This window comes from Dryas octopetala, chromosome 7, assembly GCF_963921425.1.
Source record: "Dryas octopetala chromosome 7, drDryOcto1.1, whole genome shotgun sequence".
NCBI classification, from domain to species: domain Eukaryota; kingdom Viridiplantae; phylum Streptophyta; class Magnoliopsida; order Rosales; family Rosaceae; genus Dryas; species Dryas octopetala.
Genome location: NC_141372.1, coordinates 5,232,845 through 5,260,495, shown reverse-complemented (window position 1 = coordinate 5,260,495; position 27,651 = coordinate 5,232,845). Strand labels below are relative to the sequence as shown.

Genomic DNA, 27,651 nt, shown 5'->3' with positions numbered 1-27,651 from the left:
TACAAGTGACTTATATATTGAGGTACAAATTTATATTTTATATGTACGTGGCCAGCAACATTAATTGCCATTGGCTAAGTAAAAAAATTCAAATTGAATCACACAATCCAAAAGATCGATATGAAATTAGATTCCTAGCTTGTGACTTGTAAGTTGTAACGCACTCATTGTCTCCATTTGATTTTACCGAATCATCACACAAATTAAACAAGTAATAAAAAACCCCTACTCAAATTACTCGTAATCACGGAAGCTTCAAGTAATTACTTATAAGATCGAATGTGCTCTTATTTCGGACCTATAATTTAACGATCAGAATTATTTATATTTTAGGATATGTATTCTTTAAATTACAAAATATTAATCAAATAAAAAATTGTTTAACTATTTGATTACTATTATGTTAAAAATTGTAACCTACCCACCATCCACCTGATTGCATGCGAATCATATATATTTGACTGCTGCTTGTGAAAGGCAACAGATGTTGGAGATGTCGCACTAAATTAAACTTCGATATTCTCATAAATATAGCACATTTTTTTTTTTTTCGTAAAATACACAGCACATACTATGTCTTGTAGTAAAAGGGAATTCCACCAATCAAGATACCAACATGTGAACGCATACTAAATATATAGCATGTACAGTTCCTTAATTAACTTAGTCCTATTCACGATAATATTCTATTCAAATCCCTCCAGGTCCTCCTGTATAAATACAACATTAATTTACACCTCTCTCTCACTCCACCTCTAACTCCCTCTTAAGTCTTAGTACTTGGTTAGCTACTCTTAATTTCATGGCCACCTTAACACTTTCAGTAGGCAGTGGAAAGTACTCCTTTTTGCTGCCGACAGCAGCAGTTTCCGATCACTCCAAGCATAATAATATAAGTAGAGATGGGTTTCTCAACAAGAAGGGCATGAGCAGTAATAACACTAGCAGCATGAAACGCAATGTTCGGGGCTTGACCACCACAAACGTCGCAAGTCCTCCATTACCAGTAGTCGTTGCTCCGCCTCCAACTAAAGAAACCGCCCGTGGTGGCGACTGGAGCCACGTTGCTTGGACCAGTGTGCGGCAGGAGAGATGGGAAGGAGAGCTGGTTGTCCAAGGAGAGATACCACTGTGGCTAGTAAGTGATTATAGCATTCAATTAACTTCTAATTTATATTTTTATTATTTCAAAAGAACTTTCACTCATGATTTTTTCATTTATATATATCCATATAAAAGGCTTGCATGTAGGAGATTCAAATAAACCAATAAGAGCTCAACCCAAATAGCCAAATATAAGGGTATCCATCTTGTAAGCGGACATATTCATATATATATATATATATATATGTGTTGAGGGCCCTTCCAATAAGGGATCCCTCATTTAGTGTTAAATGAGGGATCACCTTGTGGGGCCCACACGAGTCGTTTTGTGTTAATCCGAACCGTCCATTTTTTACATCTCCATTGATAGATCATCCCTGCAAAAAATCAGCTAAATCGGAAATCGTTTAATCATTCATTTAAACGGTCAAAGTTTAAAACAAATGGACGAACAACAAATTCTTCTATAAACACCTAAACTTTGACCGCTTAATCAAACGGGTAAACGATTTCCGATTTGGCTGATTTTTTGCAAGGATGATCTATAAATGGAGATGTAAAAAATGGACGGTTCGAATTAACACAAAACGACTCGTGTGGGCCCCACAAGGTGATCCCTCATTTAACACTAAATGAGGGATCCCTTATTGGAAGGGCCCTCATATATGTGTTTACCTCTCTCTTTATGTTACTGTTACATTTGAAAGAGATAGACACATAACAAGAAAGTATTTATTTTCTCAATTAACCTTCTTCCACAAATTAATATTAATTTATAACCCTAAACTAGAGGACATGCCTTTATTATTGCTTCGTGAGCTAGAGGTCTCCCAAGCACGGATGGAGAGATCGAGGCTTGTCCTTAATTGATGACGTGTGTGTTTTCTTGCTAGTTACCATATTTAATTAAGTTAACTTAAACCATCTAATTAATGGATTAAATATAACTGATCATTATGTACTGTCGCCACGTAATATGTCAGAAGGGAGCGGATAGCCAAAGTATATTCCTTCCTCATATTAATTATTAATATCTTATTTTTGGTGAATATTATTAATAAATAATTCCTCGAGGAGAAAAATAATTGATGTCTTGCAGTCCATGGTCCTTTATTACTAAAATTTTTATGCTTCAGGACCTAAGTAAATATTTATTTATATATTTATTTACATGCAGAAAGGGACGTACCTAAGAAACGGTCCAGGGCTGTGGCACATCGAGGACTACAACTTCCGCCACCTCTTCGACGGCTATGCCATGCTGGCCAAGCTCCACTTCGAAAACGGGCGTCTCATTGCCGGCCACCGCCAGATCGAATCCGAGGCCTACAAGGCCGCCATGAAGAGCAAGAAACTCTGTTACCGAGAATTCTCCGAGGTCCCCAAGCCCGACAACTTCCTTTCCTACATTGGCGAGCTGGCCAACCTATTCTCGGGCGCGTCACTCACTGACAACGCCAACACGGGCGTTGTCAGGCTGGGTGACGGGCGGGTTGTGTGCTTGACCGAGACCCAGAAAGGGTCGATAGTGATCGACCCGGACACGCTGGACACGGTTGGGAAGTTCGAGTACAGTGACAATTTGGGAGGTTTGATCCACTCGGCACATCCGATTGTGACCGAGACCGAGTTCTTGACTTTGTTACCCGATTTGGTGAACCCGGGTTACTTGGCGGTGCGGATGGAGCCCGGGAGTAATGAGAGGAAGATCATCGGGCGGGTGGATTGCAGTTGCGGACCGGCTCCGGGTTGGGTCCACTCGTTCCCGGTGACCGAGCACTATATTATTATTCCCGAAATGCCCTTGAGGTATTGTGCTGGGAATTTGCTCAAGGCCGAGCCCACTCCTTTGTACAAGTTTCAGTGGCATCCCGAGTCTAAGGCATTTGTGCATGCCATGTGTAAAGCTAGTGGCAAGATTGTAAGTCCCACTATCATTATATCATCTCTATTCATTTGAAAATAAATATATGTGTACGTTCCTCATGATGTGATATTTGTTTTGATCTAGGTGGCGAGTGTGGAAGTCCCATTGTTCATAACCTTCCATTTCATCAATGCTTATGAAGAGAAAGATGAGGATGGGAGGGTCACCGCGCTTATTGCTGATTGTTGTGAACACAACGCCAACACCACGATTCTCGATAGGCTTAGGATACAGAATTTGCGATCATACACCGGCAAAGATGTATTACCAGATGCTAGGTACGGTATCTAGCATTACATGTTATATTGTCAAACTGTTATTTTATATGCACATATATAACTAGTTTATGATATGGTCAGTGTGATTTAATTTTTTGGATTTTTAAGTGGAGCTTAATTATTTGTTTGATTTTTGGATGGATGTAAACACAGAGTTGGAAGGTTCAGAATACCACTGGATGGGAGTCCATATGGGAAGTTGGAGGCAGCACTAGACCCAAATGAGCATGGAAGAGGGATAGACATGTGCAGCATAAACCCTGCCTACTTGGGCAAGAAATACCGATATGCTTATGCTTGTGGGGCTCAGCGCCCATGCAATTTCCCCAACACCCTCACCAAGGTGATTAATTAATTAATGTATCCAATAATTGTATCTTAAGCCCCTTGTTAATTTTGAGCTTCTTAATCACTTATTAAATTACTTAAATAATAATTGCAGATTGATTTGGAGAAGAAGAAAGCTAAGAATTGGTATGATGAGGGTGCAGTGCCATCCGAACCATTCTTTGTGGCCCGACCTGGGGCAACCGAAGAAGATGATGGTCAGAATACTATCTAATTAATCTAATATTGTCTATAAAATCATTAATGAATTCTTTAATTTTGTTTGGTAAATTAATTTCTGAGACATTAATAGTAGATATGGATATTGGATGCAGGTGTGGTAGTTTCGATGATTAGTGAGAAAAATGGAGGTGGGTACGCATTGTTGTTAGATGGATCAACTTTTGAAGAGATTGCTAGAGCCAAGTTCCCTTATGGTCTTCCATATGGGCTCCATGGATGCTGGGTTCCCAAGAAATAAAAGTGATTCCATCATCTAGCTATATTAGAAGCTCGATCTTGCCAATTCTACTTTCATGGCCACGTACATAGAAATTATGGTATTCATTGTAATGAATGTAAGCCTAAGCCTATTATATATGTGTAGAGCTATTTTGCATGTCTAAGCCTAAGAGCAGTGTGATAGATAAGTTCATATTTTTATTGTTTATAGTGAGTGTTCGTAGTTACGCAAAGTCTTTCATTGATCAGAAAATTGAAAGCTCAATCTGTATTTCTGTTGTAAGCTGCACTTTTGATACCAAGCTTATAAATTCGCGTTTACAAGCTTGTTGTAATTGAAGCATTTTTTTTTTTTTAATTATTTGTTCTCCAAAAACAAGTCATATTTCAATATTTGCTCTTCTTCATAATTTCATAAATAATGAAAATATGATAGGAACAAATTTTCTTCCCCGGGAGAGCAGTCAGGTAACAACCCCCACCCATCTCCTCTCTTTAATTCAAAAAAATAGAGAAAAACTTTCACAAAGTTACAAAGGTCAACTCCAAAACGAACCAAGTGGAAGAATACTATCATGCCGGCCAAGAGCTCGATTCGATCAATTGCTAAGATGATGACTAAAGATAGAGATTTTGATCACTTCTGGTCCGTATACACAGCATCAACATCATCAAGTTCAAGTAATTTAGTCATAAGTTCCCTGTTCAAGTCCATTGCCTCGTCATCTACCTGAATCAGACAAGCATCTTTAGCTCAAACGCACACAATAAGCTTTTTAGATTAAAATAAATAAATAAAGAAACCAGGAAAAAAATCCCAGCTATAAGCTTATAACAGATCAAAGAAAAAGAAACCATGTATGCATCAGACACACACCTCAATAGTGCTTATTGGAAGTAGCTCAGAACCATTATCCGTCTCAAAACTTATCCCTTCGTCACGTAGCTTTGAAAGTATTGTTGAGTAGTTCTCTGATGAACTTACAATTTTATAATAGCTACCGGAAACCGAAAATTTCAAAAACAGAACAAATTCAGAACTTTGTATTATCAAAGGAGCATAGTTCACAAAGATAATATGTATATATATATGCACATGTGTGTGTGTGTGTGTGTGAGAGAGAGAGAGAGAGAGAGTACAACTCGTTTATTTCCTAATAAATAATTAAATACATTTAAATTGTCAAGAAAATAAGCATAAATCCAACTTTCCCTGATTGAAGCAAGTGCCTACCAAGGTAAAGCTTCAATGCAATCTACTAACCCCACCATGCCTTTAAAATCATTGGTTACTAAACTCAAAAATGACTTGCATGACTATGGGATTAGAATATTGGATACACAAATGAATACCATAACACATGTTAATGAAGTCGTACTATAGGTTAGGCTCCAGCCTCCATTGCATCAGCATGAGAGTTATGATCAGTAGTGAAGGTATTGTGTTTCAAATAAAATTTAACTATTTAAGTTCACAGGCAGAGTGAAGAGGTCATAACAACCCCCCCCCCCCTCCTTTAAATGTCACGAGGGTATGATTATGAAGAGTGTTGTAAATACAGTTTACTCAGTTCTGCTTCTACATAAAGTTCCCAATTGAATAATGCCATTTCAGCAGAATAATGCATTGGTTAAAAAAAAAAAAAAACAAATAAGCAAATAAACAGAGGAAGTACAGACTAGAGTTACAGCATAAATCTAAACAGGAGACCGTAGCCGCTAGTAGAACGTACCTTTCGGACCTATCTTCTTCGGTCTCATCTTCATATACTGGCGGTTCAATAACATCCTCAGCACCAGCATCTAAAGCAATGTCAAGGAGCTGATCTTTGTCAGCATCTGAAACTTTTATGTTAACAACCCGAACACGCCTGAATTTGAACAAAACAGATCCTGGATCTGCCATCTTTCCCCCACAGTCCTTCACAACCTCTCTAACAGCTGCCACGGAACGATTTATTTTATCTGTCAAGACCTCAATGACCATACTAGCTCCACCAAAACCATATACCTGATAAAAGAAGCAGTTTATCTAGTTAACTACATTATATCAACAAATAAAATAGGGTCATATGAAAAAGTATAAACCGAATAAAAACAAAGCCTTACTGATGAAGTATATGAAATTGATACCAACCTCGTATACTTTCTCAATGTAAGCCTCTTGTCCTTTCTCGGATGCTCTCTTAATGTTGCGCTCCAAAATTTCCTTTGGTACATCAAGCTCCTTGGCTTTCTCCAATACAGTAGCCAGGGCCGTATTTGATATAGGACTTGGACCACCCTTCTTTACACTGCACCATTTCAGGCCAACCATGCAAGACCAAGTAGCTCTTATTGTAGCAACAACAATGAAAGAGAGAAAAGTAATATGGACCACATGGTGCTTCTTAAAACAAAGACAGACAGAGCGACTAACTTACGCAGACACAACTTCTTTCCCAATCCTCGAATACAGCTTTGCCTTCTTTGCATCTTGAGCTCCCTGCATATATAATCATAAAAGTGCCTACTTTAACACTTCAACAACGTCCAAAATAAACCCACATAAATAAATAGACCCCCGAACTATATAACACACTACACAGATTACAAAACGCTGACACACAAACATGGGTTGGGTTTTTCATCAAACAGGTGGCATTCAAGAAAATAGAACAAAGAAAAAAGAGAGAACCTTTCGGCCAGCGATTTTGCTGGAACGCCTGCCCATAGAGAGAGGAGAGACGGTCCATATGGTTCTTCTTCTAACTGTAGCACTGCTGTGTATGTGAGTCGAAACCCATGAAGGCAATGAAGAAATTGAAGATGAAGATGATAACTTTCTACTCAGCAAACCGTTCCCTGAATCACAAATGAAGCTCCAAATTCACTTTCAGTAAGATATAATTAGAATGACGTAGTTCAGAATTCAAAGAGAGAGCGAATGATATACACGGAAGAGACAAGGAGTTGGGGCATTTGGAGGAGACCCCATTACTGAATCTGTGAAGAATTGCTCCTAATGCTCTCATTGTACACGACGAACCCATATTTTCCCCCCAGTTATTATTATTCAAACAAATACAATACAAATACGAGAGGCTGCCGCTGGCTTCGTCTTTGTGTCCACTGCCAAATTTGCCAGTGAGTGAACTTCATGAATCATAGTTACCATACCCATCTAATTAGGACATGGCTTTGGACTTTGGATCTAACAATGGATGGGCCGAGGCCCAATGGCTATGTAAGTCTGGGAAAATCCAGGATGAGAATTAAGAAATAGCTTTTTTCTGTATGGAACTGTGTACTTATGACAATTTCTTTACATTTGTCCAAAACAAACTAGGTCAGGTTGGGGCGGAGAGAGTTCACACAATCACACATATGCTGATATGCTGCTCTTATATGTTATGTTAGTGAATGAAGTCAAACAACTTAGAAGTAAGAAGAGGATAAAATGAAATCCTTATATGGAAAACCCATAAAGGCACAAGTTTGTATCAGATATCCAATCATCTACTGAAAATTGAAAATATTCATAACAAACTGAATTGTTGAGGGCTAAAATAGCACTACATCTAAATCTCAAGGCCTTAGAAAGCTCAAACATGGATAAACTTGTACTGCAAAGGTTAAAGATATTGACTGCATGACAAAATGACTTATGACTTGCAAGTTGCTCAACCCATGAAGATGAACCAGCAGAGCACAACCCAAACCTTCAGCAAGCAACTCTGGTGAAGCCCAAGCCAAGCCAACACACATCAATCAACTCAGGTGCTTGCTGCTTCATCCACCCATCACCACCAAACTAAACTCACGAATCTGTTAATGCTCTCTTGCCTTTCAGACGATATCCATGTTCTCAATCCTTTATCCAGCACCATGGACTTCATTGACCGGCATCCAAAAGCTATGAGTTCCACATCAGACCCACTAATGTTGAAACAAGAACGCAAAACCAGAGCTTCTAAGTACCTGTGATGCCAAAATGCACGAACACCAACTCCAGTTACCAATTCACAACCAGTTAAATCAAGAATCTCCAAGTTGGGGCAATTCTCAGCAAGCGCAACAAGTGTGTGGTCTGACACATTGATAAGCCAAGACAACTTCAATTTCTTGAGGGTTTCAATCTTAGCAATAGCCACACCTCCAACATCAGTGACTCTTGGTCCACATTCAGCCAAATTCAGCTCCTCCAAGCAACACATTTGCTGCAGAAGCGAGACCCCCAAATCAGTGATTCTATCGCACTCTGCAATAACCAACTTCTTCATGGTTTTTGAGGAAGACCCATTTGACAGATGAGCCAGCCCAATATCAGTAATCGAAGAACACCCCTGCAAATTCAAAACCCTAATCGAACTCGCCGACCCAATAGCTTCAAGGGCTTGGTCCGAGACCAAGCTACACCATCCCAAATCCAAATGCGTCAAATTATGTGCCAACTCTGTAAGCCAAACAAGTCCACCATTCCCAATATTCTTTCTCCTTCTGAGCAAAACCTTGGATAATCTGGGACACCCATTTGCCAAAGCGCAAAGACCTTCGTCCCCAACCTCACCAAAGACCGATACTTCATCGAATTCGCGGGAAGCTCCACGTGGAGTTTTCAAATTGAGGTTGATGGCCTCGATTTTGGGGCAAGTTTGGGCCAAGAATGCAAGGTCGGTGTCGGTCATAAACTTAGATGTTTCGAATGTTAGTAAATTTGGGAATCTGGGTAATATCTGAAGGAGAACGTTGGGTTCGAGAACACGTAGAGATGATCGACTCAGACCCTCCACTCTCAGCCATTGCTTGCAGACCCAAGAGAAAGATTTTCTGTCATTTGGGTCGGTGACCCAATTGAGGATTAGGCCTACTTCATCATCACCTAGCGAAGGCATAGTTCCTGCTTAATCTGTTTCGGTAACTCTGTGTGCTGAAGCAATGAAGAACATGAGAAGCGAGAAGACCGGCATTTGCACAGTAACTACAACATGTAGTTTCTTCTTAAATTGTAAACGACGACTAAATTCTTCAACGCGCAGTGTTCCAAAGCGACGTGTAGTTTTTCTATTCTTGGGACCGTCATTTGGGCTTCCTTTTGCACTCGCTCATTTCGTTTTGGTTACAATGTGGGCCGAAGCCCAACAAACAAAAACTGGCTACAAACTGATCTAGGCCTAGTCGGGCCTCTCAAACTTTGTAGGCCCGGGTCAAGAGTCGCCCCAAAGTGAACAGAGCCATCCGCTGCATAGTTGCATTCTCTGTACCCGTGGCTAATGTTGCACTCATTCATGGGAGTGTTAACATGAGAAAATTTTCAAGTGGGGGCAGTCCTCATATGGTGCGACTACATTTATATACCGTCATATATTTTTTTTCAGTAAAGTTTATAGTTTTTTAAAGCAAATAGAACACATGGCACCATGACACTGGATGGTCGTACTATACACATGGTACGTCTCTCCAATTTAAGACCTTTTTGTGTTAATAATAACGTTCGAGAGTCTACATTATAGTATCACATTGTGGTATCTCATTTTCAATAGAGGCAAAATTCACTTGTAAATGTAGCACACAATATAGTATTATTATGTGTTACAATTAATGTTATATGTTCCACAGATTATTTAAGTAGAAATGAATCAAATAAGTCATATTATTTGATTTAATGAATGACACTCAATTTTATTTTGTAAAAGTATATTATGAGTTAAAAAATATGAACATCACTTAATTAATAATAACAAAATCAAACGAGAAACTTGAGTTGAGGTTGAGAGTTGAGAGTTGGGAGTAATAGACAATTATGGACCTGAATCTTCTATTTTGCTTCTCTACGAGACTGGTACTAAGCTCAAATATGAGTCTTTGAAAACACACTCTCTCCCTATTTTGTGTTCAAAGGCTCATATTTAAATCTGATACTAACCTTACAGGGAAGCAAAACAAGGAATTCAATTTCGACAATTATTCTTGAATTATTTGTGATGAGCATGTACATTGCCAAAGCATGTGCCGTTTTGTCGTGTAGCTACAATTCGACCACCAGTGTTGTTTTTTTTTTTTTTGGGCACCACCAGTGTTGTATTTCAAAACTGTGAGTCAGCTATAATTCTAGTTATAATTATTCGACCAGCTGTCGTTTTAAGCCTTCATTTCGGGCTTTGACCATAATAAATAGTGAGGACGTTTAATATTATAATGAATATATGCAATCGCATTCCAGCAAGTTTAGAGCCCAATTTACTAACAAATTATGATTGTTTGAAATAATTAATTATAATTGCTATGGCGTTGATAGTAGATTTGTAGGATCATATCAATCAATTGCCAACAATCAATATACACTTGCACAAATATACGAATTCGTCGTAAATATGTACGTACGCAAATCTCTTTTTATAACAACAAATTTCTCGCACATATTGTGAAAGAAAAATCATACTAATACTCTTCTTAAACTTTACTTTTTAGTTTTTACTCTATCTCCAATCTCAATCAATATTATCTTTAAAAAAAAAAAAAAAATCTCAATTAATATTGGTATATAATGTAGGTACAAAAGGAAGAGCAGGTGGGCCCCACGAATGAAGGATCCACAGTCCATATCCAACCTTTTGCCTTGATGTTCCAGCTTTCATTTGGAAATGGAGCTTTTTCAGTTCCACAAGCATCACACATTGTTGGCAGCTCACGCGCCTTCTTACACCGTTTGTGTGTATTCTAAAGAAAAGGTCCAAAGGAACAACACCAGAACATCTCCTTAAATAAGAAAGAGCTTGTTAGATTTACACTGACACCTTTTTTTTTTGACTTGGTACTTAGTTTACGCGTTACAATGAGCATGTCTCTGCTCCTCAATACTTACAAAAGGAAAATTCTTAAATTCATATGTCAACTTCAAATTAACCCCAAAGAAAAAAAAAAAAAAACCCCCAAAATCTCAATGTGGTCATTTTGCTCAAATAGTAATGTCATGTTCTTCTTAAGCCACGTACACATTGTGTTGTTGAATATTGCGTCCATCTAACACAAGAATGAGTCATAGATTAAAGCAACACGTTTTGTGGAAGTTATTTTCTAATTCCACATAAAATATACAAAGAAGTAATGCATGAATTTTATTACCTTTTTTTTTTATTGGTGATGAATTTGATAGTTAAAAGTTAAAACTTCACATTCATTAATCATCTAAGTAATTTTTTAGTTTCCTATCTATTTCATTTCATGTGCTAGAGTTTGTTGGTATGTCAATTCAATATTTGACTTTAACCCTCCAACCAAAAACTTAGGCAGGTAGATATAAGAACAAGTGTTAAAAATACACACATAAATTAACAGATATGATAATATATTTTATGAAGTGCTTATGATTAATTGGCTCCTTTAAGATAAAATACTAAAAAAAAAAAAAGAACTGAGGACCAGAAAAATACAAGACACACTCTGTACTCTCTCTGCCTACATTTTCAGTTGTTGTGTGTTTGTGTTTGTATAACTAAAGAGTCCATCTTTGGACTCCATCTCTTTCCCTCTGTTTCTCTCTCTCTCTCTACCTTCAACAATGGCTTCTCTCTTCAGAGACCTCTCATCACTGGGCCATTCAAAGAGAGGGACAAACAGCACCACCACCACACAACTCACTATACCCACCAAACCCACCACCACAACCACCATAGCCGCCGATCTCCCATCCCCATTGGGCCAGCTCTCGGCCCAGCTCACCGACGCCGACCTCCGCCTCACCGCCTACGAGATCTTCGTTGCCGCCTGCCGTACATCCACCGGCAAGGCCTTAACTTTCATACCCGCTTCCGCTTCTGACTCGCCGAGTCAGCACACCAACTCGCCCAACAGCTCGCCCGCTTTGCAGAGATCGCTCACTTCCGCAGCGGCCAGCAAGGTCAAGAAGGCATTGGGCCTCAAATCTCCGGGTTCGGGATCAAAGAAGAGTCCCGGGTCCGGTTCAAGTTCCGGGTCGGGTCCGGGGAAGTCGAGGCGGGCTATGACGGTGGGTGAGTTGATGAGGATCCAAATGGGGATTTCTGAGGCTATGGACTCTAGAGTCAGGAGAGCTCTGCTTAGGATTTCTGCTGGACAGGTTAGCTCAATTACTGGGTTTCCTCATTTGTCATTTTGGTTGATCCGGCTTTGGAGCTTTTTAAATGATTTGATTTTGTTTTTGTTTTTGTTTTTTTTTGATCATGTGATAATTTTGATGATGGGATATGGACTATGGAGCTCAATTTTGATACGGGTTTAGTCAATTTTGGAATTTGGTGTCGGTGCCTCTAAATTGCTAAATCTTAGTTTAAGAAAAAATTGTTTCATTACTAATGTAGTTCGATCTGATGAAAATGATGGCATCAAATTGTTTAATTTTATAGTCAGTATATCCAAACTTTTCTTTTAAGTTTGTTTGTTTTTTTAATCGACCTTCCATTTGATGTACTCGTTGCAGGTTGGAAGGCGAATTGAGTCAGTGGTAGTCCCACTGGAGCTGTTGCAGCAGCTCAAGTCCTCTGATTTTACTGATCAACAAGAATACAATGAATGGCAGAAAAGAACTCTCAGAGTCCTTGAGGCTGGTCTTCTTTTGCATCCCCACGTGCCTCTAGACAAGTCGAATAATGCTGCTGCACAGCGGCTGCGACAAATTATTCATGGGGCATTGGATAGGCCCTTTGAAACCGGAAGAAACAATGAGTCTATGCAGGTTCTTCGTAGTGCTGTTACACCTCTGGCTTCTAGGTCATCTGACGGTCTCTATGACTCATCCCACTGGGCAGATGGGATACCATTGAATCTCCGGCTTTATGAAAAGCTCCTAGAAGCCTGCTTTGATAATTATGATGAGACATCTGTAATTGAGGAAGTTGACGAGCTAATGGAGCATATTAAGAAGACCTGGACAATCCTTGGAATGAACCAGATGCTCCATAACCTCTGCTTTACGTGGGTTTTGTTTCACCGTTTTGTTGCAACTGGCCAAGTTGAAATGGACCTGCTGTATGCTGCGGATGGTCAGCTAGCCGAGGTTGCTAAAGATGCAAAGACAACAAAGGATCCTGAGTACTTCAAGATCTTGAGTTCGACATTGACTTCAATTTTGGGTTGGGCAGAGAAGAGACTCCTTGCATATCATGACACTTTTGATGGCAGTAACATTGATACCATGCAGGGCATTGTTTCTCTGGGGGTAGCAGCAGCTAAGATTTTAGTTGAGGATATATCAAATGAGTACCGCAGGAGGAGAAAAAATGAAGTTGATGTTGCTCGTAACAGGATTGACACTTACATCAGATCATCATTACGCACTGCTTTTGCTCAGGCAAGTCCTCAATATCTGACACTTGCATGGTGTTGTATACTTTGTGGATGTACCCCAAAATATAAGCCTTTGATCATACAGAGTATGCTTTATGTCCTCAAGACAGATCTTGTATATGACATAACAGTAAACCGGTATTGTAGAAGGCGTAAAAGAATTAAAAAAAAAAAAAAGAATGACAATTGACTTCCAAATTTTTCTCTAACATAAAATCACTAAGCATAGGTGAATTTTCTGCCGGAAATTCTCAAGATTTTTGTGGCATGTTTTGTTTTTGGTAACAGATTCTAAATTTTATAAGTTGGATGTATGACCTGAAATATGTTTGGTTACATATTATACAGAGAATGGAGAAGGCAGACTCAAGCAGGAGAGCATCAAAACACCAGCCAAATCCCCTTCCTGTTTTGGCCATCCTTGCGAAGGATGTTGGTGAGCTGGCAGTTAAGGAGAAGGAGGTATTCAGTCCAATACTGAAGATATGGCATCCTTTTGCGGCAGGCGTGGCTGTGGCAACCCTTCATGCTTGCTATGCGAATGAGATTAGACAATTCATATCGGGTATAATGGAGTTGACGCCTGATGCTGTACAAGTTTTGAGAGCTGCAGATAAACTGGAGAAAGATCTTGTGCTGATAGCAGTTGAAGATTCTGTAGATAGTGATGATGGTGGCAAGGCGATAATTCGTGAGATGCCTCCTTATGAGGCTGAAACTGCAATTGCAAATCTGGTAAAGGTGTGGATCAAGACAAGAGTGGACCGACTGAAAGAATGGGTTGATAGGAATCTGCAACAAGAGGTGTGCACTAACTATTCATCTGTTATTCTGCGTTGAATTTGATACAGTTTTTTGGTCATATATCTGGGGAGAGAAGACAAACTTGACAGTGAGGGCATTAAGACCAATCCATGGATATGAAATAACTATATTTTAAAACATGGCAAGATTAATTCATTATGATGCTGGGGTTATTAGTGGCTCAGAAGTACCACCTACAACATGAACTTTATTTCTGTTTGCTACTATCATGTCCTTTGTTGGCCTGTTTTTTCATGTAACTGAAACTCATAGTTTTGAAATAATTCTGGGTAGATAAATGAAACACTATGTTGCATTTGCTTTTAATATGGCATGTTGTCATTCATTATCTTGCTCATAACTTAATTTTTGTTGACATCTTTCCTATAGTTAACCTTGTTCGTTTCAACGTTATAGGCGTGGAATCCACCAGCTAGCGAAGAAGGATATGCTCCATCTGCTGTTGAAGTTTTGCGAATTTTGGATGAAACTTTGAATGCGTTCTTTCAGCTGCCAATAACAATGCATCCTGCATTGCTTCCTGATTTGATGGCTGGCCTTGACAGATGTCTTCAATATTACATAACCAAGGCAAAATCTGGCTGTGGTAAATAATTTTGTAACTCAAATTTTTGCACATGGATTGAAGTATGTTTTATTCGTGATAACCAGTATTATCCACTCTGAAATGCAGGATCACGTAATATATTTGTTCCCACTATGCCAGCATTGACCAGATGTACTATGGAATCAAAGTTCCAAGGCTTTGGCAAAAAGAAAGAAAAATCACCAAATCCTCAGAAGAGGAACTCTCAGGTTGCGACACTCAATGGAGATAACTCCTTTGGGATACCACAGCTGTGTTCTCGTATAAATACATTTCAAAGAATCCGGAGTGAGTTGGATGTTTTGGAGAAACGAATTATTACTCATCTCAGGAATTCTGAATCTGCTCATGTAGAAGACTTTTCAAATGGATTGGGGAAAAAGTTTGAACTGACACCGGCGGCTTGTGTGGAAGGAGTCCAACAACTTTCTGAGGCGGTGGCTTACAAAATGATCTTCCATGATCTAAGTCATGTTCTGTGGGATGGTTTGTATGTTGGGGAACCATCATCTTCTAGAATAGACCCTTTCCTTGACGAGCTAGAAAAGAACTTGCTTATCATATCAAACACTGTGCATGAAAGAGTTCGCACACGGATTATTACTGATATAATGAGAGCTTCCTTTGATGGTTTTTTACTGGTTTTGCTTGCTGGAGGCCCCTCGCGTGCATTCACCCGAAAGGATTCTCAAATAATAGAGGACAATTTCAAATCCCTTAAAGATCTATTCTGGGCCAATGGGGATGGCTTGCCTTCTGAATTGATAGACAAGTTTTCAACTACAGTTAGAGGTGTGCTTCCCCTTTTCAGAACTGATACTGAGGGCCTCATTGAGCGGTTTAGACGTGTGACCTTGGAGTCATATGGCTCTTCTGCCCGGTCCAGGCTCCCATTGCCCCCAACTTCTGGGCAGTGGAACCCAACTGAACCGAACACACTCCTGCGCGTGTTGTGCTACAGGAACGATGAAGCAGCTTCCAAGTTTCTTAAAAAGACTTATAATTTGCCTAAGAAACTGTAAACCTAACTCGAAGTCAAGGCATGGTGCATCATGGCAAGGCAACCAAGGAATGGCTTTCCGGTGTTGTTCTCTTGCAGAACATTATTGGAGACTTGGACAGTGCCTGTATTTATTGTATTTAGTGAAGATCACCCCAGTGAGATGCTCCTTATTTTGCGCATTTGTGAGCAGGGGAGGGGGGAGGGGCGTTTGCCTTAGGAAGTGGCAGTGATCTTGTATAGTAATTTGTTAGTGTTTGGTTAATCCAGCAGAGTTTGCAAAGGCTTGAGGTTTGGAGCAGATGAATTTAAAAGGATGCAGACTTCTACACGCTTTCTTTGGGGAACGATAGGTAGTTGAATATTCTTTGTTCATTCATTTTCTCTCATTTTGAGGCCATAAGATTCATTTATGCTATTCTTTTTAATGCTCTACTGCGCAGCATTCTTTTTTATTTCTTTTTCCCTAGTTCCTTTAAAAGATTGTGTTTATAGCATCATTCTGTTGGTATAAAGTATAGCATGTAATATAAGGCAGTGTGTTGTTGATTGCAAATGGAGTATTTAATTGCGTTTTTTAGTTGCAATTTATGGGTTATATGTCCACCGAATTGTATGTGATGGGGCAGACTCCGAATTGTTCTTTTGTTGCACCAATTTAGTTGGTATCCCTTACCAAGGGACAAGGGCCAATGTAATATTCCGAATTGAACAAAACCCCAAAGTAATATTCCGAATTGTGCTTGCAGCATAAGCATTCAGGCTTGTTAACTTCGGGATGGTGGAGAAGGGAGTATATTGGGAGGTATATAGTGTTATTTATTATGAGCTATGTTAAAAAATTATTGTTGGAATTATGCTTTACACATTTGTTGCAGTTAAAACCAAGGGAAACTACAAGAATAAATTATCAATTGTTGAAGCATTTTTTGTAAGTATAAATGTGGGGGAAAAATTACATACAAAAAGTTGAGCTAAGAATAAAATACAAAATAATTGAGTTCCAACAAACTCAGTAAAAAAAAAAAATATGTAATTACAAACAATAAATATGTTCCAACACATTGGTATTCTACAATTTATATTAAATTTAGTTTGCAGGGTTAGTCCCTTCTACCTTCTACGTTCCGCCTATGGTAACAACTGATATCTCTGTCTCTGTGAAACCATCCACACCAGCGGTGTTGGGACAATGAACTTACTCCTCCAAGATGGCACGTCCTAGATTTGTAGCAAGAGCTAACCTTACAGAATTCAGGGCCTGTGGTGGCAAGTCTGCTTTGATAAAGTCTGGACGGAGCTTAGCCATGGACAACTCTTGCAGTTTATTTAACAAGAGGTTTGTCTGAGACACATCTAGCAGAGGACAATCCCGCCAGTTAAGCAGCTTCAACTGCACAAACGTAATCAATCAAGCACAATTGATAGGAAAAGAAAAAGAATACTACCTTGCATTCACTAACTTGTGTACCCCAGAAATAAAGAGGTCAAATGTAGCCAGTTATTACATTAAAGTATATGACAGGATTCAGATTGGCAACAGTATCAAGTGCAATACTAGAACTCCCACTTAGAAGTTTTTGGCTTTGATTCTTTATGAAATTTCTACAAACATTTCCATAGCTTACCGAGTCATGCAGAAGGGGGAGCCAAAAGCGCTGAGGAGTAGATGGGTTTTTCATAAGCTGCAGAATCATAATAAATAAAGGATAAAAGTCATAATACTTCAAGCCTTGGAAACTATAGATGCTACGCATGCACCAAGTAACACAGAAAGGAAAAAAACATTATTTCCTTCTGGAAAATGGTAAATCAATTCGAAGAGAAAATTCCACCATAATAGCAGAATCCCCTCAATGTATGACCACTGACTCAATTATAAACTCCATGCATTAAAAGTGAATCCTGAGAATGTAGTAGTTACTTTGAGGATGATAGCTACACCAGTCAAACAAAATTGTACACTAACCGATATCAGTGATTCTACAGCTTGCCGAGCAGCATCAGTAGTTTTTCCATCATGAACCTGCTTAAGGGACTTCTTAAAATCCCTATACCTAGAACACATCAAAAGTTTAAGTGAGAAAAGATCTGAACAAATATTGATGAGGATGATGATTGCTCATGGAAATGCAAAGATAAAATTCATACTTTTTTTATTATCAAAGATAAAATTCATACTTGTGAAGAAAGTCAAGACCCCCTGTAGTCTTGGATTCAGAACCCAACAATTCAATCAAGCCTTCCCATTGCTGTATGTACAAACAATAGACAATACGAGTAATTCCCAAAATGAAACCGACTTTTCTAATATCAGGGCTTATCATTTTGAGCAAACAAATACTACTTACCTTAAAACTTTCATCAGAGATTGACTTTCCAACAGAATCAAACAAATGCTGAGCAATCCTGCTAAGACGAACTTCATCTCGGGCTTGCTGAAGCCAGAAAACTCCGGTACCTTTTCTACCATGCTTCCAATGGTACACCCCAGCAATCTAAAAACTGAAAAACTTTAACAGGAATTTCCACAAGGGTAACGTTTAAAACTTTATAACAGGAATTCCCACGTGTATTGTGATCTCAACCTCGATTATTATAATAAAAGTGAAATAAAAAGTTTGCCCAGTCTTTAGTCTTTACATCTATGTTACAGAAAAATTTCAAATACAATTAAGTTTCTTTTTTTTTTTTTAATCAAAGCAAATTCAATTAAGTTGAGTACCCAACATTGGGGAAATTTCAAAGACAAGCACGAAAAAGGAAAAAGGAGAAAATTGAAAGATATACAGTGAACTTCATCCCAAAGGCAAAAGATGTCTGGAAGTTCTTAGAACAAACTAATTTTGGAAAAGTTTTGTGGACCTTTACCAAGTTCCAGGCCTGCATATTCTTTATATTCAGGATAAACTGTACTTTATCCTTTTCTTTTCTTTTTTTGCCACAAACTGTACTTTATCCTAAAGATAATGTCTTTCATACCTTTAAAACATTAGTTTTCACAGGATTTGTATTATAATGTGTGCCAAGTACAAGCCCAAATCATGCAAGTTCTGAGTATTTCCTATATTTCTATTTCTAGTGCAGAGTACAGAAATTGATGAAAATTGTGCATAAACAGAAAAGATCATCCTTACAAATTTACACGTACCTTCATAAGGTTTGAACAAACAGTATCAAGTTCATAAAGACGGCATATCTCTATATTCTGTGCAGAAGTTCAAAACAATAATATTGTCTATCAGTCACAATATACACATGAAAAACCAGATACTATGATCCAGGAAAAATAAACATGTCTGACAGTAAGTACCAAAAAACTTTGGCACTGAAATATGAACCTATCACCTTAAGCAGCATTTCATTATGTTGAGTAGGCAGCTTATACAATAGAATCTCTAACAAACTCATTCCCTGCTTCGTGCACGATGTCAAATAAATTGGAGCAATCTGCAAACATGAGAGCATCAAACTGTCAACATATTTAGTGCGTACACATTGAGTTTACCAGCTCAAAATCAAAAGAAACAAAAAAGAGCACTTGAAACAGAATGTTGATAGGCATGCCAGCTGATACCCACCAAGAATCATCAACACTATAGACATGGAAAATAAAAGTGGTGTTTTGCCATGTGTAAGGCCATAAATTTATATGCCTACAAGTTTATATATTGTGAAGAGTAACATCACATCAATCAGTGCAACCAAAACAATGTAGAAAGACTCCCAATGGCCAATATGGTTGGATAAAGAATGTGCTTTTAGAGCATGAGACCATGTTCATACACATATTTAATTGGGAAGAATCGTAAGAGTGGTTAAAAACAATCTACAATTAGCTCCTAATGAAAACAATGTACATGAATCAATTATTACAATAGTCATAACAAAAACAATCTAAAACTAGTTCATTGTACTCACTTGCCAAGTCAATGCATGTGATGATAGAACTTGAGCATAGACAAGCCGATGTAATTCTGCTATACTAATCCCTCCCAAGTTATAGCGTTCTTCATGCAGAAGAATTTCTGCTTGATCGCTCCCAGTAGTCAACAACTCAATGGCATGGGCAACCATCCTATTGCAAGCAATGAACAAAGTTACATCTATATGAATTTCAATAACAAAGCAGTAGAATATTCAAGCTTATTTCAATCTCACAAGTCATTTGAACTTCTATAACAATAGGTGGGATTGGGAGAACATTCAGACAAGGGTCCTTTTAATAGAACAAATGCTGAAATATATGCACTTAGAAGAGAACTTAGCAGCTCACCAAGGCCCAAATGCTCTCGAGCATTCAGCTAAGACAACCTGTACCATTTCCAAACATCTGAAGGTGTTAAATAGAAGAAAACCATGGACAAAATAAATAAATTTGAACACTCTAGCGTCTAATGCACAATCCTTACCTCAGTATTCTCCCCAAGGATTCCAAGAATAATTGCCATCAAGCTATGGGCACTCGACGTTGGTTTCAATTGCATGCATTTCTGGGCTAAGTTATACATGCTTTCGAGACCCTGATTTTAAGAAAAGAAATTAGTTGCCAACTTCAGACTTCAGCTACTAGAGATGAATAATGTATTACAAAGAGATGACAAGTACACAAGTCCATAAATATATATATATATATATATATATATATATATATATATAGGCTCAGAGCCTCAAACAAACTCATAATAGGATATTATAATAGGGCATTACCACTGTGAATGGCCTGAGATATAGAAAGTGAGAAATAAACAGCTCTATCCAATGGCAAGTTACATTGCAGAGATTCTCAGTGTTTCCAAGCATAGTTTGTATCATATTTTTCAATCCCTCCCGGGTTTGATGGTGATCACATTGAAGCCAGAATGCACTGCAGTCAAGTTTAGTAATTTGCGCTCTCCATTTCTCCCATGCCTAGGTAACAAAAATAACTTAAGTTGCAAACTATAGAAGAAAAAAGGCAGAACAAAGAAGAAACACTCCATTTTTTAAAGGCTCAAATATACCTTGATAAAATCAGGCTTTGCTTTAAAACATTCACCTAACTTTCCATCTTCTACTTTAGGACGCATGCGTGGCATCTTTGAAATAAGAACAGCAACTGCCTCTACGAGTCCATTCTCAGTCTATCCAGTTACACATAGGATAGGCATCAGACAAAATACAATTGATGAATACATCAGTTGTTTCAGTGTTAACTTCCAGAAGGTATATAATTCAGATTGTTGCATGGTGCATCAGAACACCCAGATTGGATTTGTTTGGAACGTTGTAGCAAAATAGAGAGAGCAAGTCGATTTAATAGCTCTTCTTACATTGATGAAAAAGCAATGGGAATACCAACAAAAAGGAGCATATAAAGATAGGAATAAATGATTGACCAGAATTACATATAGAATAGATACGTGGGATAACTCTAATAATAGCCGACCAGCCAAGAAGGTTTTACCAGATAAACAAAAAAGACTAAGAATAAGTAGTACAGAACATGAGGAAATGAAATGTAAAACCATAAAAGGAGAGTAGTAGGGTTATCATAATATATTCTAAAACCAACTATCCATGTTCAATAAACTTCTCACCAACCTCGCGATTGCCAAGCTGATGAAGTTGATAAGATCCATGTAACCGCAACATTTTCACCTGCAAGAAAACAAACAGCATCTATCTAGTCTTTTTGATCACTGAAAATGTAACATCTTAACTATTCAGAACTCAGAAGACAATGGGCAAAAAAAAAAAAAAAAAACTATTCAGAAGACAGAAACCTCAGGCCATAAAAGAAAAAGAAGTTTAAAGGAAAGGGTTGGGGCCCTTAAAACTACAAACCACAATCTCAATCCAGCCAACTGCTAGTGCTGATGATAACACTTCCCAATATTTAGGATCGTCCTCAATAACCTGCATAAAACAATTTAATAAAATTCTCCACCATCTTCGTGAACCAGAAAATGACAGACTTACTATCAGAGACATAAACCACAGGGGGGAAACTTCATGAATAAGACTTTAAGCCCTACGAATATTGGAATTAATAAAGTGAGAAGAAGGATACTTTCAGGATTACTAGGCTTAACTCCATCAAACAGAAATCCCGTTTACATGCAATAAATTTAATTTTTTAGCCTCACAATACAAGCCAGCTTTAAGAGAGAAAGAAGCCATAAATTAACTACCAGTGACTTAAGGGTGGTGAGAACAGGAAAGATAAAAAAAAACATAGATTCTGGAGAAATAATTATAAATTGGAAACGTCGTTAACAAATACATTTTAGTTGAGTTCTACTACATTCCTACTATAGACCTCAGAGGAATTCCAAGAAATGTTTTCAAAGCCAGTTAACAATGCATGAACCTTAATGTTCCAATTTCCATTAACAGAAAATGAAAAGGGAGAATAACATGGAAACTGGAAGAACAGAACAGGTCAAACCTGTATGCTGACAAGTTCATTCTGAAAATCCACAAGTTTTGAATGAACTGTTGGCTGTGTACTCGAAAGTAGACTATCATAATCCTGCCATGACACACAAGCACAGTACCCCTGAGTCGTGACCATTATAAAGCAACAACTCAACAGTTGGATATAAGAACAAATAAAGAGAAGAGAATAAGATCATTACAGCTAACCAATCAACAAGCCGTTCCGGTAGCCATGCTTGAGATTGTTTGTCTGCATAAAATATCTCCATTAGCTCCCACGCAGCTTTTAAAGAGGTAGGCTCCTCAACTTTCTGCATTAAACTTTTGAACTTAGATATAACAACTATATATGTAATTTGGAAAAGGAAAGCCAAATGAACAATAAAAAACCACATAGAAGTTACGCAAATTCACCCTTAAAACCATCTTCGGGTCGTCAATCACTGAATTAGGGGGCGACTTGGAGCTACCCAGAAGTGAATTTATGTCCTTGCTGTACTCCATCACATACTCCCACCTAATTTTTCTCATAGGAGTCAAATTTACAAATAAAAACGGATAAATGTAAAGAAAGCTTTCTGGACAACAAAACAGACTAATCCAAAGTTTCTTTAAACTCCTTACCACTCGATGTTATATGGCGACGGACTCATTGACATCTTCGATAAACTCGAAACCGAGCTCCGCCTGCTCTGGAGAAGCGCAAACGGCGAAACAGAGCCGTACGCGATCCTCCGCCACCGCGCATCCCCATTCTCACAGTCTCCATTACTGAGCCTCACCTCCACCACTCTCCCTCCAACCTCGGCATCGTCGGAGTCTTCGCCGGACGGTGGCCGGAAAATCGACACGCGCAGCGTGTTGCCCCGGGACCACGAGATGGAGAGGCGAGAGATCGGAGGCTTGAGGCCGTGGTGAAGAGTGTATACGACGGGTTGCCGGAGCTCCGGCGAGTAGGGCACCAGAGAAGTATCGCTGGAGCCTGAGGTGCCGCGCGTGTCGCCGGAATCGGAGGCGACGCCGGGCATTTGGTCCGGGATATCGGAGTGGTGTTAGGGTTTTGGGAGGGTTTGTGAGGGAGAAGAAAAGAGAGGGAAAGTTAAACGCGCGTAAGCGGTGAAAGTTACAGACTAGTTGGGGAGGGAATGACCAATTTGGGGTGTGTTTGGTAATGGTCAAATCTTATCCGGGTGTCGGGTTGCTCCTTCTCTAGAGCGGATATCCACAATTTGTTTTTTTATGCACTTTATGTGTCAAGCTCTAGTGCATTTTTTATATTTATCCGAGCTATAGGCACTTAGGTTCCGATCAAAATTTTAGAGTTAAAATTTAAAATATAATTTTCATAGAATACTTTACAATCTATGAAAACGAACCCATCAAAAAAATAAGTCAAAAAGCAACTGAAAAAGGAGCACCAAATGTTGCAAGAAGTGATTGGTAGTTTTTAACAAAACAAGGCCAGTGTTCAGCGGCACTGCCGGTCGCTTGGCACCGGAAAATTTGAAAAAACAAATTGACTATTTAATTCTCCATAAATTAACCTTTTTTTTTTTTGGTTAAGTCCATTGGATTATTAACTAAGTACAAATAGTATTCATTGTTCCATGTTTTATTCAAATGATCTGGAGAACATAACCTCAGCTCTACATATAATCATAGAGTACTCAAATCTCAGTTTACATCATAACAAGCAAAAAAAAAAAAAAACAATCACTTTACATAATGGCAAGCAACTGACCAAAGTCTTCTGTACAAACTGCAAAGAAATTTGTTTCACGAATTCAAACATTTTGAGAACTGTTTTGTGTATAGCCCTAGTAGAAGAATGAATACAGTCCTTTATTGTATCTTGGATCGCTCTCTTCATTCTGTACAAATGTATATTGTCACTGTATTCAGATTTCAGAATCACACATCTCCATTATACCTCAGGTTTATAGTAGAAGAATTGAGACACTCCTTCACTAGCTCTTGAATCCTTCTCTTCATGAGCTTATCTTTAACACCTGCAAGCATACTTCGGTAGAACGTTTCCATCCTGATGAGCTTGGCACGATCTGCTGACTCTAACATGTTGTCCCATTCCTTTGCAATGTCATAAGTACCCGAGTTCTGCAATGAGATTGGAATATCCTGCTCTTCAAAGGGTTTTCCAAATATTGAGCCATGAAGTATGCTAGCATACTGTTCCATCACTGAAAGTTTTGACTGAAGAAGCTTCATCTCTTCCATTGCCAAAGACAACCTTTTCTCTGTTTCGGTGGGCCCTGTAGAATTCTCTTCCCCATTTTTATCCTCATTGTCGGTATTTAGTTCTTCTTGCTTGAAGTCCTCTGTAAGTGGAGGCCACAATACAACAGTGGGAGCATAATAGTCAATCGTCTTACCATTTCCGAGAACCCCACTCCTTCCTCTACCCCAAGACCAAAGCTTATATCCATCATGTGCAACAAGAACAGTATGGGCAGCCCCACAAACAACTTGGACTGGATCCTGAAATTTAGCCTTATTCAATCTGTTACACCAAATCTGTATGGGAGAAATAGCATCCCCTGCATCTGTTCCGGTAAAACTAGCATCTGGGCATAGGCCAAGACCCTTCTCCATTCCCCAGGACCACACATCTCCCGCAGATGAAACAACACTTGTGTGAAATAAGCCACAGTCAACAGAGATAAGATACACATACTGCGGCAATACTTTCACAGGTTCAGGAGACAATGCATTTTGGGTGGTTCCATGCCCAAGCTGTCCATTTTCTCCAATGCCAAACGTCCAGCACATGCTTTCTAATGTGTCACTCGGCCTTTTTCTGTGGGTGAGCAAAGCTGTGTGAAAAGCCCCACAAGCTACCTCATAAATTGCGAAAGGGGAGTCCTGGTTAAAAGTATCTACTATTGCAGGACGATTCCTGTTCTCTTTATCCCCCAGGCCTAACTGACCATGGTTGTTACCACCCCAAGAGAAGCATACAAGATCTTCACCTTTATATGTTTCTCCAGCAGTGACTAGGGCTACAACATGCTCATTTCCACATGCCACCTTTACGACAGTGTGGCCATGGAAATCCCACACAGGGGTCGGATTGAAACTACTCACAAGAGAGAACCCACTTTCACTGCTGCTGCTTTCTTGTGGGCAGTTGCCCCACATCCAAAGAGCACCTAGATTATCAATTGCTAGAGACATCATCCCTCCAGCTTTAACAGAACAAACCTGATGTAGACAAATGCGGTAACAAGAAAACAGCACATAAGGCTCTTGTCTTCATCAGGTATTTGGTGCAACGATAATACAATTCTTTCCATACCTTTAGTGGCACTTCACTCTTCGTTGCAGACGCCAACTCAAGAAACCGCTCCAGCAAGCAGGGCACCAGAGAATTTTCCCCATTTACACCAAGTTGGCCATCCGTTCAATAGTCAAGGATTTGAACAGTATAAACAAGGCGCAAGCACAAAGAAGAAATACTAGTGATGCAATCCCCATAACTAACTTCTTCCATTGCTCTGAATTAATGAAGCATATAAATAACCCTATAATGAAGGATACAGTTGTTGTAACCCCAGCACCACACTGACCCATCATCTGCCATCACACAAGTAAAGTTAGAACAGAGGAGAATCACGTCCACCAGTCAATTATTTCATTGCGTTGCTAGTTCAAAGGTAGATTCAGGCTAAAGCTATTCCCAGATGTATATTCTGAGTTCTGATATCTAATGGATGCACTTTCCCATATGGTTAGTTTATATTATTATCCTAATGTGTGCCAAGTAACTAAATCCGATCATAAATAGTACACCAGGATTACATCTATATATGCGCATTGTAATAAGACAAAGCACAATGCTTAAGTATCATAGATTTCATGGGAAGAAGTTGGCCATCACATTGAAAACAGACTATGCAGCAATTCAGTCAAAGTAGACTATGCAGCCATTTAGTCAAAGTAAATGTCTGTCCATAGGTCATGCAAAGAAGTACAGTAATGCCACTCTACACAGCCTTGGTTATTGGTCTCACAACCAAAAACATTTTTCAATTCCAATAAACACATCAAGGGCTAGCAACATATAACTTGATCCTAAACTCATCAAGAGGCTTTAGTTGCCTGGCCTAGTTTTTCAAACTTCAAATTGGCCTGATAATTGGATTTAAATGCAGGAAAGTTTTGAACTTTAACCTTCCAGTGGGTCCTCAAGTCAAGATAGAACAAGAAGAAGCCAACTTTTCAAGCACTTTATAAAAAAGTAAAAACAAAACTTAAGAAAAGTGGTGATGTCTACAAGCATGTAACCAGCAGAAAGAATCACCCACAAAATAATCACTATCTTTGTGCAACACCAACATACCATCTATTCATTTCAATGTCTGCCACAGAGATCAGACAAGAATTTTAAGAATCAAAGACTGAATAAAGCCCATTTCAAGTTGCAACCTTAAGTTTCTTTTGAAAACACCCATTCAAACTAAAAACTGACCAGCAACAGCAAGACTGTGGTAAGCACCAGCAGTGAAAGCTTTAAAATCTGACTGAAAGCTTTTAAAATCTGACCTTAAACTACGGAAAGCATCAAAATCTGACTGAAAGCTTTAAAAACTGACCAGCAAGAGCAAGACTGTGGTAAGCACCAGCGGCGACTCCCACAAATTTGAGCCCGGTTTCTTCTGCACTACGTGGGTCATTGAATTCGAATTCGACCCGAACCGGGAAGAGCTCGTCGGCTTCGGAGCCAGTCCCAAGCCGCCCAAACATTCCTCTTCCCCACGAATACACGGAGCCATCCCCTGCAATTCAACACCACAAACATCAAATATTCAATTCTCTAAATTCATCAATTATCTTCTGCTTGTGTCGAAGTCTCCTAAGTCCTACCTGTGAGAGCCAGAGTGTGGGCTTCGCCGGCAGCCACTGCCACCACTTTACGAGACAAGTTGCCGCTATTGGGAAGACTGACGACGCTGTCCTCCTCCATTGTTGAAGCCAGAGTGACCCAGTTAGTTTGATGTTTGATAAATTGCCCCCGAGAGATGTAGAGGTCTTTATCTGCTGATATTTTTGTACTCACTGTCAATGGCTGAATGGAAATTATCTTACAATGTATTTTGACGTATCTGTCAATTTGGGCACCTGTCAAATTCAATATTCTTTTTGTTTTGTCATTAATTTGAATATGGGAAATTTTGGGTTATCATAAATTTATATTGACAATGCATGATTTCATAATAAATCCATATTAATGAGTCAATGACCAGAAGGTTGTTTAAGGATTACAACATGCTCAATATTGCAATGCTAATCTTTTTGTTCATTTGTTGTAGAGCTGTGATTGGCAGGTGTTAAATAGGACTTGGGTTTGGATTTGTAAGACACAAAAGAAGCCTAATTACGTATCATCCATCATGCATTAACA

General features: G+C 38.9%; 6 protein-coding genes across 6 annotated transcripts; 2 read left to right on the top strand and 4 right to left on the bottom strand.

Annotated features, from left to right (window-relative positions):
* Positions 1–802: 802 nt before the first annotated feature.
* On the top strand, positions 803–4,133 carry CCD8 (carotenoid cleavage dioxygenase 8). Its single transcript, XM_086249913.1, has 6 exons — positions 803–1,138; positions 2,282–3,025; positions 3,116–3,309; positions 3,463–3,652; positions 3,752–3,854; positions 3,972–4,133. Exons 1-6 carry the CDS (start codon positions 803–805, stop codon positions 4,115–4,117), a joined length of 1,713 nt encoding a protein of 570 aa, XP_086106039.1. The 3' UTR covers positions 4,118–4,133.
* Positions 4,134–4,458: 325 nt separating this feature from the next.
* LOC147278869 (YebC-like protein) lies at positions 4,459–7,228 on the bottom strand. Its single transcript, XM_086249915.1, has 7 exons — positions 7,034–7,228; positions 6,776–6,942; positions 6,522–6,583; positions 6,236–6,392; positions 5,832–6,109; positions 4,976–5,096; positions 4,459–4,828 (listed from the first exon to the last, which is right to left on the bottom strand). Exons 1-7 carry the CDS (start codon positions 7,128–7,130, stop codon positions 4,736–4,738), a joined length of 975 nt encoding a protein of 324 aa, XP_086106041.1. The 5' UTR covers positions 7,131–7,228; the 3' UTR covers positions 4,459–4,735.
* An 11-nt stretch (positions 7,229–7,239) lies between these two features.
* On the bottom strand, positions 7,240–9,031 carry LOC147278868 (F-box protein At5g51380-like). The gene has a single exon (XM_086249914.1). The coding sequence runs from the start codon at positions 8,970–8,972 to the stop codon at positions 7,881–7,883; it is 1,092 nt and encodes a 363-aa protein (XP_086106040.1). The 5' UTR covers positions 8,973–9,031; the 3' UTR covers positions 7,240–7,880.
* Positions 9,032–11,533: 2,502 nt separating this feature from the next.
* Positions 11,534–16,368, top strand: LOC147278867 (elongation factor Ts (DUF810)). The gene is made up of 5 exons (XM_086251538.1): positions 11,534–12,175; positions 12,536–13,405; positions 13,750–14,205; positions 14,623–14,812; positions 14,900–16,368. The coding sequence occupies exons 1-5, from the start codon at positions 11,639–11,641 to the stop codon at positions 15,832–15,834; spliced, it is 2,988 nt and encodes a 995-aa protein (XP_086107664.1). The 5' UTR covers positions 11,534–11,638; the 3' UTR covers positions 15,835–16,368.
* A 343-nt stretch (positions 16,369–16,711) lies between these two features.
* LOC147278866 (nuclear pore complex Nup85-like protein) lies at positions 16,712–23,320 on the bottom strand. Its single transcript, XM_086250397.1, has 18 exons — positions 22,857–23,320; positions 22,647–22,749; positions 22,433–22,543; positions 22,243–22,326; positions 21,639–21,710; positions 21,396–21,452; positions 20,816–20,935; positions 20,523–20,723; positions 20,225–20,335; positions 20,089–20,126; positions 19,734–19,890; positions 19,161–19,262; positions 18,964–19,020; positions 18,164–18,310; positions 17,994–18,064; positions 17,782–17,869; positions 17,441–17,497; positions 16,712–17,205 (listed from the first exon to the last, which is right to left on the bottom strand). Exons 1-18 carry the CDS (start codon positions 23,258–23,260, stop codon positions 17,011–17,013), a joined length of 2,175 nt encoding a protein of 724 aa, XP_086106523.1. The 5' UTR covers positions 23,261–23,320; the 3' UTR covers positions 16,712–17,010.
* Positions 23,321–23,858: 538 nt separating this feature from the next.
* On the bottom strand, positions 23,859–27,316 carry LOC147278865 (Regulator of chromosome condensation (RCC1) family protein). The gene is made up of 5 exons (XM_086251158.1): positions 27,114–27,316; positions 26,843–27,025; positions 25,788–25,823; positions 25,546–25,646; positions 23,859–25,451 (listed from the first exon to the last, which is right to left on the bottom strand). The coding sequence occupies exons 1-5, from the start codon at positions 27,211–27,213 to the stop codon at positions 24,144–24,146; spliced, it is 1,728 nt and encodes a 575-aa protein (XP_086107284.1). The 5' UTR covers positions 27,214–27,316; the 3' UTR covers positions 23,859–24,143.
* Positions 27,317–27,651: the final 335 nt, after the last annotated feature.

Excerpts from the sequence above, each read along its gene's own strand:
- CCD8 (XM_086249913.1), top strand. The coding sequence starts at position 803 with ATGGCCACCTTAACACTTTCAGTAGGCAGTGGAAAGTACTCCTTTTTG. Across the intron at positions 3,310-3,462 it reads GATGTATTACCAGATGCTAG|AGTTGGAAGGTTCAGAATAC; the intron begins GTACGGTATCTA and ends ATGTAAACACAG. Across the intron at positions 3,855-3,971 it reads GGCAACCGAAGAAGATGATG|GTGTGGTAGTTTCGATGATT; the intron begins GTCAGAATACTA and ends TATTGGATGCAG.
- LOC147278869 (XM_086249915.1), bottom strand. The coding sequence starts at position 7,130 with ATGGGTTCGTCGTGTACAATGAGAGCATTAGGAGCAATTCTTCACAGA. Across the intron at positions 6,584-6,775 it reads GCAAAATCGCTGGCCGAAAG|GGAGCTCAAGATGCAAAGAA; the intron begins GTTCTCTCTTTT and ends TTATATATGCAG. Across the intron at positions 6,110-6,235 it reads ACATTGAGAAAGTATACGAG|GTATATGGTTTTGGTGGAGC; the intron begins GTTGGTATCAAT and ends TTCTTTTATCAG.
- LOC147278868 (XM_086249914.1), bottom strand. The coding sequence starts at position 8,972 with ATGCCTTCGCTAGGTGATGATGAAGTAGGCCTAATCCTCAATTGGGTC.
- LOC147278867 (XM_086251538.1), top strand. The coding sequence starts at position 11,639 with ATGGCTTCTCTCTTCAGAGACCTCTCATCACTGGGCCATTCAAAGAGA. Across the intron at positions 13,406-13,749 it reads TACGCACTGCTTTTGCTCAG|AGAATGGAGAAGGCAGACTC; the intron begins GCAAGTCCTCAA and ends CATATTATACAG. Across the intron at positions 14,206-14,622 it reads ATAGGAATCTGCAACAAGAG|GCGTGGAATCCACCAGCTAG; the intron begins GTGTGCACTAAC and ends TCAACGTTATAG.
- LOC147278866 (XM_086250397.1), bottom strand. The coding sequence starts at position 23,260 with ATGCCCGGCGTCGCCTCCGATTCCGGCGACACGCGCGGCACCTCAGGC. Across the intron at positions 21,711-22,242 it reads ATGAACTTGTCAGCATACAG|GTTATTGAGGACGATCCTAA; the intron begins GTTTGACCTGTT and ends TGTTTTATGCAG. Across the intron at positions 20,724-20,815 it reads CAAAGCCTGATTTTATCAAG|GCATGGGAGAAATGGAGAGC; the intron begins GTATATTTGAGC and ends TTTGTTACCTAG.
- LOC147278865 (XM_086251158.1), bottom strand. The coding sequence starts at position 27,213 with ATGGAGGAGGACAGCGTCGTCAGTCTTCCCAATAGCGGCAACTTGTCT. Across the intron at positions 27,026-27,113 it reads CCACACTCTGGCTCTCACAG|GGGATGGCTCCGTGTATTCG; the intron begins GTAGGACTTAGG and ends GTTGAATTGCAG. Across the intron at positions 25,824-26,842 it reads CCACAGTCTTGCTCTTGCTG|ATGATGGGTCAGTGTGGTGC; the intron begins GTCAGTTTTTAA and ends GTGTGATGGCAG.